At 42.4% G+C, this 9,198-nt stretch overlaps 1 protein-coding gene across 2 annotated transcripts in view; it reads left to right on the top strand.

The window, feature by feature from the left end:
- The first annotated feature begins 2,594 nt into the window (after window positions 1–2,594).
- Window positions 2,595–9,198, top strand: part of CPE (carboxypeptidase E) — an 81,291-nt gene continuing 74,687 nt past the window's right edge. The window contains exons 1-2 of one of the 2 annotated variants that reach the window (XM_045576424.1): window positions 2,595–2,828; window positions 2,871–3,209. In XM_045576424.1, coding sequence (XP_045432380.1) covers window positions 2,900–3,209 — 310 coding nt within the window. In that variant the 5' untranslated portion in view covers window positions 2,595–2,828; window positions 2,871–2,899. Of the gene's footprint in view, window positions 2,832–2,870; window positions 3,210–9,198 lie in introns of both variants that reach the window. The other variant, XM_036424071.2, reaches the window with a different exon arrangement.

Here is a 9,198-nt window from a genome sequence, read left to right as displayed (position 1 = left end):
GTGTCCAAGCACAATTTTAACAATTTCTTTTAACTTAAAAATATAAACATATGCTCATCAATTGGTTGGTTGCTGGTTGAAGCAACATGTCCTTTTTAAAAAATCATATGCATTTTCTATCATTATCAGTTTTAGTTTCTTTTAATTAGAGGGGCAAGTTTAAATATATATATATATATATATATATATATATATTTTATTTCTTTTTTTATTTCAGAGAGGAAGGTAGAGGGAGAGAGAGGTAGAAACATCAATGATGTGCTGCCTCTTGCACTCCTCCTACTAGGGTTTCAGCCCTCAACCCCGGCATATGTCCTGACTGGGAATCAAACCGTGACCTCCTGGTTCATATGTTGATGCTCAACCACTGAGCCAGACAGGCCAGGCAAAGGGACAAGTTTTTTAACCAACCTAAGAACAGAATCTTGAGAGACTGATGAGTTTTTCTGTCTTTCACTGTTTTCTCATCTATACCTAATTCAATTTTAAATATTAAAGTGTTTCCAAAGGCAATCAGCTTTTTTATACCCTTGTATTTATCAGTTTACCTAATTTTTTATTACACAAGCACAAGTAAAAGTGGTATGAACATTTTGGTGACATGCCTGACTGACTATGTATACAATGCGGTGATGAGAGAAAAGAAAGAAATGAGAGAGCAGCCCCAGCCCTGGTCAGGCACATGGGCATCCGTCAGTGCACTTCAGAGTGTGAATGGAGGTTGGCTAAGAGAATTTCTTCAATGCTAACAAGGAACGACAGGCACCGGTGTTTGGAGTTCAGAAGACAGGAGGAAGGATTCTGAAGCAGCAATGCTTGGACGGGCACTGCAGTGGCTAGTAAGAGGGTACAGTGACTGGGGACTTTGTCCCAACCAGGAGTGAAAGGACACAGAAGGCTTCCATCTATTGACCACGCACTTCTCTTGTGGTTCCTACCCCCTCCCTCCCCCGCAGGCACTATTTCATGGCATGCTCAGTGTCCCTCATTTCCAGATGAAGTTATTGAGCAATCTCTGAAAATAATAGAGCTTGGATTAGAACATTATTCTGTTAAAGTTGAGATTTGAGAGAAAATAGAAAACACGCCCTGGTTTAAAGAGACAGCTGAAGGGCAGCACAGGACTTCAGTGAACAATGTGTTGTTTACGTGTGTAGTTACTAGTTGATACGACCCATCGAGCCACAAACGAGTGTGGTGCCCTTAAACAGCTAACAGGAAAATCTTAGCCTTCCAATTTGTGAAGTTATTGGTTTTTAGCTACTCTGTTTTCTTTTTTGTAGGTTTCCAAGGTTGCTCTTTTGGGCTTGATTTTAGAAGCATAATTATAACTCTGGTTCAAACTTCTGGACCATGTAATCAAACACAAGCTAGTCATGGCGGAAAACACACAGTTCTTAGCTCTGCCTGCATTGACAAGAAACATGGTTGAATCCAAATTCAACTGGGTGGCATGTCTTTATAGTGGCAGCTTTCCCCCAAATACCCCCAAAGAAGATCCATGCAGCTGCGGGAAAGGGAAAGAGTCAGTGGGGTTGGAAGCCAGGTATAACAGCATTTAAAAAAAAAATTAAGAAAAATCCAATGAAATAATTTAAATATCTGGATCCTATTTCAAGAGAAAAATTTTGTTTTTTCCTGGCTGGTGGAACTACCAATGGGTTATTTATTTGTTTAGATTTGTGCTGTTCTTGAATCCAAATGGCACCTCATCAAAATGACATCTGCTCCAGAGTTGCTCCAGGAGTATCAATCCCCTCTAAGGGCTGGGTATTGAAGCTGTGAATGAAATTATATTTTTATAGTAACTTTGAAGGGGAATGGAGATATTATCTCTCATGATCAGAGTTTTTTTTTCCTATAATAGGATTCAATCTCTTTATTTTTTTTTATTTTTTTTTCTTGGAAGAAGGTTCTCCAGACCTAATCAAGCTTCTGCTGACTGTGGTCCTGGCCAATATCTTGGTTACAACCAGGTAAGAAACTCTGAGCCAAGAACCACCCAGATAAGCTGTTCCTGAAAGACGTAATACCAAAGGAAATCCTTTGTCTATTGCACCCTCAGACTTGTATTTTATATACATATTTTCTGGAAGAATCCAGGAATGCGCATAAATACAATGAACAACACTATCTGCAAACTGATAGAATGATTTTTTTTTTTAATTCTGTTAACCCTCAAAGTTAAAGTGTTCAGTTTGCCAGCCAGATCTTGCAATAAATGCAAATCCATCCTTTGGGTTTGTGTGTGAACTATCAATACAGTTATTAACAATGCATCACGAGGTGAAGGCCAGTGGTTGTCAATATTCCCCTTTTGTTTATTTATTTCTGGAATATTCTCTACTTCTTGGTGCATCAAGATGGAAACCCAGGTCTGCTTGGACTAGATGTCACTTCAGAAGGCTCCACTCACACATAACCCAGGAGCATTTCTTCCACCCGCCAGGTCTTGGATTTCTCCGTGATAGCCGTGTTCCCAAAGCCCGTCCTCAGCTGTCATCCCACCTGGGGCGTCCCCGGAGCCATCTGGCCTCTGACGTGGATTTGAGGCCACGGATCACGCAGGCGGCCGCGCAGAGGAGCATCATCATCCTCGGGCGGGCGGCCCCTCCGCAGTGGTTTCTCCTGCGGCTCCCCTGGCTGGGCGGCGGGTAGTGCAGCCCGCCCCGCGCCTTCGCCCCTCTCCTCTGGGCGGCCCTTCAGTCCGCGGGGGAAGGTGAGCCGCAAGGAGGGAGGCTGCAGCGCAACCCGCCGATCCTCCCGCAGCGCCCGCCAGGCAGCTCGGACCCGGGCAGGCAGACAAAAGAGGCCGCCAGCGCGGGCAGGCAGCAGGCAGCAGGCAGCAGGCAGCAGGCAGGAGGCAGGAGGCAGCGGGCAGGGGCAGCCAGGGGACGCGATGGCCGGGCGCGGAGGCCGGGCGCTGCTGGCGCTGTGCGCGGCGCTGGCCGCGGGCGGGTGGCTGCTGGGCGCCGGAGCCCTGGAGCCCGGGGCGCCCGCGGCGGCGGGCATGCGGCGGCGCCGGCGGCTGCAGCAGGAGGACGGCATCTCCTTCGAGTACCACCGCTACCCCGAGCTGCGCGAGGCGCTGGTGTCCATGTGGCTGCAGTGCACCGCCATCAGCAGGATCTACACGGTGGGGCGCAGCTTCGAGGGCCGGGAGCTGCTGGTCATCGAGCTGTCCGACAACCCTGGGGTCCATGAGCCTGGTGAGCGCGCCCATCCCCGGAGCAGAGCCGCGGACGGTGCATTGGCGGTGGTTGGGGGCCGGCGGGAGGGGAAGGTGGGCCTTGGGGTGGGTGCCCTGTGAAAATTAGGGGGGACGGGTAGAGACGGGGATGAACCTGACCTAGGTCGCTGTGGCTTGCTGGGGTCCAGGCTCTGCTGTCCTCCGTCCCTTCCCAGACCCCAAGCCCTCCCCAGCAGGTAGGCCACCTTTGGGGGAGTTTAGGCCAGAGAGGATGGGAGCACGTAGCGAGCAAATCTACGCTCATCCACCTAGAGGCCACTCTCCCTTTGCTGTATCAAAGGCCCGAGGGGATAACGGAATCCTTGCAGACAGGTGTAAAAGCTATGGTGCAGAAGGCAGGGACGTAGAGAAAAGAGGGAGAGTCGTTTACATGGATTTCCTAATCTCCAGAGGACCAGCTCTATCGGATTCCGCAGACTCTCCATACCCTTCTCTGTCTCTGCGTGTGCATGACGCACAGGGGTGCTGTGGATGCCCAGGGAATGTTAAAGATGTTGGCAGCGTTGGGTGGTGGTGAGTGCAGACCTGTAGGCCTCCTCCCAGGATGGGAAAGGGGCCTTGACAAGCATTAGGATTTTGAATCTGGACTCGACCTTTCTCAGCACAGGCCGACGCTCTATCCGCTGAGCCAAACCAGTGAGGGCTATCATTTCTTTTTAAATGAAGCAAATTTTAAATTCATGGAATTATTTATTAGTAGAATACAAAATGTCTAGTCATTTTATTTTTATTTATTTATTTATTTATTTATTTATTTATTTTTTGAGAGAGAAAATCACTGATGTGAAAGAGACACATTGATTGGTTGCCTCATGCACATGTTCAGACTGGGGTAGAAGATCAAACTTGCAACCCAGGTATGTGTCCTTGACCAGGAATCATTGTATTTTTAAAGGTAGAAACTATGATGAACACTAAATAATCATGAGGTTGATTCCCCTCCCACTCACCCCATTTTAAAAAAAAATTCTTGATTGATTATGGTATCACATAATTGTCCTCATCCCCCCCATTCCCATCCCAAACCCCTCCCTACGCATTCCTCCCCCTGCTTTTGACTTGGCATAAGTAGTTGGTGACCAGGTTTTTATTTCAGATGATGTTCCCTTATACCTATCTTATGACTCTCCATCCAGAGTATTTTAAGGCTCATTTTAATTTTTGTGAAATGCGATTTACTTAGTATTTATTAGAGGTATTTAAAACAGTGTTCTTGGGGCTTTTTTCGTGTTTCTACTCTTAAGAGTTATAATAAGGCCTAGGCTTCTGATAGTAAAGGAACTATTAATTAGTCTCGGCAGATTTTTCAAGAAGATTATATGAAAGCTCACATTCACTTTTGCTGGCTTGTTTCAAGTGTAGCAGTAAAAATCTATCATAATACTACTGTTAGAATGCAATATGGTTTTGAAAATGAAAGCAATACTTATTTTGCTTGAATATCTGGAATGGATGATTTGTCAAAATTATAAATAATTTCTCTTTCAGATTGCAAGCTCTGTGAGGTAGGGACAGTATCTCCTAGCCCAGATCTATACACAGCAGGCACTCAGTGTACAGTATTAAAAAAAAAAAAAGGATCAGTCATTTAAAAATATGTTCTATTCTTCATAAACACAAAACACACAGATTTAACTGGTTTTACAAAGGAGAACTCAAATGTTTTTATATTATAGTTTCTTTATAATTTCTTTTTTAATGTATATTTTATTGAATTTTTATGGAGAGGAAGGGAGAAGGATAGAGAGAAACATTGATGAGAGAGAAGCATTGATCAGCTGCCTCCTGACACCTCCAAGGTACATTCCCTTGACTACAATCAGACCTGGGACCTTTCAGTCAGCAGGCCAACTATACACTGAGCCAAACCAGCTAAGGCTATAATTTCTTTTAAAATGAAGCGGATTTTAAGTTCATAGAGTTACTTATTAGTAGAATACAAAATGTCTAGTCGTTTTATTTTTATTTACCGTATTTTCTGGCGTATAAGACGACTTTTGAAACGAAAAAAAGTCAACCGAAAAATCGGGGGTTATTCATTAAAAATTTAATTAAAAAAAGAACTGGTGTTGCCTTGGAAGTGGGGGGTAGTCTTATACAGTGAATATAGGCCTAAACCTATGTTTTAACTGTAAAAATTAGGGGGCCGTCTTATACGCCGGAAAACACGGTACTTATTTTATTATTATTATATATTTAAAAAATATATATTTTATTGATTTTTTACAGAGAGGAAGAGAGAGAGATAGAGAGCTAGAAATGTCAATGAGAGAGAAACATCGACCAGCTGCCTCTTGCACACCCCCTACCGGGGATGTGCCCGCAACCAACATACATGCCCCTGACCGGAATCGAACCTGGGACCTTTCAGTCCGCAGACCGACGCTCTACCACTGAGCCAAACCGGTTTCGGCTTATTATTATTTTTTTTTTGAGAGAAAAACACTGATGTGAGAGAGACACATTGATTGGTTGCCTCATGTACACCTTCAGACTGGAGCAGAGGATCAAACTTGCAACCCAGGTATGTGCCCTTGACCAGGAATAATTGTAGTTTTAAAGGTAGAAACTATTATGAACACTAAATAATCATGAGGTTGATTCCCCTCCCACCCAGGCCATTTTTAAGAGGAGATAAGTAAGTTAGAAATCTTTGGGGAACTAGGGTTTAATAAACACAGTTCAACTGAGTAAATTTGAAAGGTCTTATTTGCTTTATTCAACCATTCATGAATTGGACAGCAGAGAGAAAGGAGCGCCGAGGAGCTGTACAAAATGAAGACTTCCTGCAGAAGGGAGCAGGAACAGGGAAGTTCTAGGCAAAAAAAGAAAGGTTGCTTGTTGCAAAGTTATTTCCTTTTGGATGGCTAGGGCTTATCAGGCAGTTGACCTAACTAGTGCTGATCAATCAGATGATTCCAGATTGACTAGTGTAAGATTCCATTTCTGAGAGAGCTGAAACTGTAGTTGTCTTGGTTTGCTGACATGAGGCTTAGCATAAGTGACTCCATTTTGGGCCTAGCAAATGGAGAGGTCTGATTAGTATATAAGTTTGATAGTACTGATATGCATTAACTTTTTAAAGGAGGTTTTGGAGAAATGAAAGTGTTCATTCTTAGGTGGCCTTCAAATTCCTTTCAGGTAAAGATATTTTAAGAAACAAGAAAGGAATACACATACTTATTCTGAGGTAAAATAGATGCTTTCAGTTTTTTTTGAGCACCTGCACATTCTAGGTGGACCAGTTTCTATGAGATGTGCCGTGATACACAAGTTACTCCCTTGCCCTTTGGGGAACAGGGAATCAGGAGTTTTAAGGACTGTGAAAAGGTACATAGGTCTGCAAGAATTACATGGTGGGGAAGGACTGGGTAAAGGAGAACAGAGATGTTCAGTCAGGGGGATTTGGTTGTTGAAAAGTGGATGACAAGAAAGTAGGATATATATTTATAGAACGCTGACTATTGAAATTTACTAGTTCCAGTGTGGTTCGTATAGGATCTATGTTTTAAGTGCCCCTTGCTTTTGAAAAAGAGGAACACTGCCTTAACTATTTCACCTTATCAGTGCTGTTTTAACATGAGATTAAACTAGTAGGAAGTGATATGTAGCTTGGCAAATTTGTTTACTAGACTAAAACTTGATGAAGTCGCCCATATTCATTTTACCTACCCAGGAAGAGAGAGGTATCAAGTTTGCGACTTTCCTTAATCTAATTCTTTTTATGGATTAAAAAATGTAGCTAATGTGTCAGGGTTTAGTTATCATAATAGAAAAACTCTCCCGAAACAAAACAACATATTCACCTAAAGCCTTTCCCTGCAGCAGAACTGGCAAGTGAGAGGTTTACTTGGTGAGATCAGTGGATGTGGACAGAAGGTGTTTGTTGATACCACCAGCTCTTGCTAAGCAGAAAGAAGTTTGGTACAGGCTGTGGTCTGAGTTTGAACTTATCTCCTGAGAAAGATTCATTCTCTCAGATATTCCTACATGAGAATCATCAAAGGGGAAAGAAAGTTCCATTTTGAATTGATCAGTGAGAACTCCCATACTTATTCTGTTTTGACACCATGGGAATCAGCTTGATTCTTGACTAGCTGAATCTTGGGTCTTTTTTTTCATTTTTGTTATCACTTTGGAGGCCTGCAAGAATCTATTGGAGAAGGGTGGTGGGTACCAGCCATCCTCAGAAGAACTGTAAGTGATCTTGACACCAGTCTCGTCTTCTCACATATGATGATTCCGGACCCCAGATGTGGGAGGGGGGATGAAGACTAGGCTAAGACGGAGTTTTTGCTGTCAGACTGCCTCTTGGCTGATTCTGGGTGCTCAGATGTGTCCTGTTAGATATGGTATCTTCCAGGCCTCATCATGTTTCCCATGTTTCTTTATATTTTATACTTTTAAATACTTCTACCCTTAGGGACTTAAGTGCTCAAACCCAAACATTTACTCTCCCAGGCAAATGTTAGTCATTGCAATACTCATAACAAAAACCTTTCTTTCAGCCGAAACCGGTTTGGCTTAATGGATAGAACGTCGGCTTGGGGACTGAAAGGTCCCGTGGTTCGATTCCGGTCAAGGGCATGTACCTTGGTTGCGGGCATATCCCCAGTAGGGGGTGTGCAAGAGGCAGCTGATCAATGACTCTCTCTCATCGATGTTTCTAACTCTCTATCTCTCTCCCTTCCTCTCTGTACAAAATCAATAAAATATATTTTAAAACACACACACACACAAAAAAACCTTTCTTTCATTTATGTCAAAGCAATGGAATCCATGTTCCCAGACCTCTCCTCCCAAAGTTAAACATGAGTTAAGATTAATTTGTTTAAGCCTCTAATTCTTTTACTTGTAGTTGAAGATTGTTCCTGGGGAGTAAGTCTTATTTATTACTAAAATGCTATCTTAGGAACATTCTTTAGAGCATAGATGTTTCTCTCTCAAAGACTGGAATGATTATTTTGGACCTATTCCTCCCAAAATCTGTTAAAATTTAAAGTGTATGAAGGCCATTATGCATCTGCCAAATATTGTGATGGAACATTTAATACTGGCAAAATTTCTATAAAACAAACAAACAAAAAGGAAGTGGGGATTTTGGTTATTTTATATGGCTGTTTTTCATACCAGATCAATATGTATTAGTGGAAAATGATTACAACTGAGTGACAACTTTGTAGTTGGTGAATATAGATGCTAGAATCTGGAGAAGGATATAGATGTACCACATGGGGTCAGGAGTTATTTTTAGACTCGAATGAGTCACTGCAACTCTTGCCAGAAATAATATACTTGATTGACTTGTGATTGGCTAATGGAAGAGAGGAAATTGGGTTGGCCCCTAACATTATATCCTATGCTAAGACAAAATAGGCAGCTTTCTATGGAAACTGATCTGAGAGGTGGAAGAGGAATCACCTGCCAGCATCTTCCTTATTGGCATAGCTGAGGGGTGAAATCCCTGCCTTTACAGTCACTTCCTTTGGGAAAGATATTTTTGACAAATGCAAAAATAGCCCTTGTAAAGAGGGACACATAACCCAGCTTTTCTCAAAGTCTATTCAATGGGACATTAGTTCAGCTTGGTTTGATGTTAGCTAAACAAAGATAAATAGGTTTGTATATTACAGGACTTATCAGAGCCCTCAATATGCCAATATTTGTTTCAGATCTCCAAGTCAGATATATACTAGATGGTATTTTCCTACCTTCTTTCACCATGGCACCTTTTTTTTTTTTCAAGGAGCTTGTCTTGTAATTAGTGTTACACTAGTTTGAGAAACACAGTATTAGTTCGTTATCATTCATTACCATATTATGAAGAATTACAATATTTGGTAATTCTTTAGCAGAGAGACTCATACAGAAAATTCTTTATATATTTTCCCCTTTTTTGGCCCATAAAGTGATTTATGTAGGGCAAGCTCTTAGGATATGCTTATTGC

The sequence above is a fragment of the Pipistrellus kuhlii genome, unplaced genomic scaffold (genome assembly GCF_014108245.1).
Source record: "Pipistrellus kuhlii isolate mPipKuh1 unplaced genomic scaffold, mPipKuh1.p scaffold_m20_p_8, whole genome shotgun sequence".
In the NCBI taxonomy this organism is placed as follows: Eukaryota; Metazoa; Chordata; class Mammalia; order Chiroptera; family Vespertilionidae; genus Pipistrellus; species Pipistrellus kuhlii.
The sequence above is the reverse complement of the archived record's forward strand: the minus strand, read 5'-3'. Positions and strand labels throughout refer to the sequence as shown.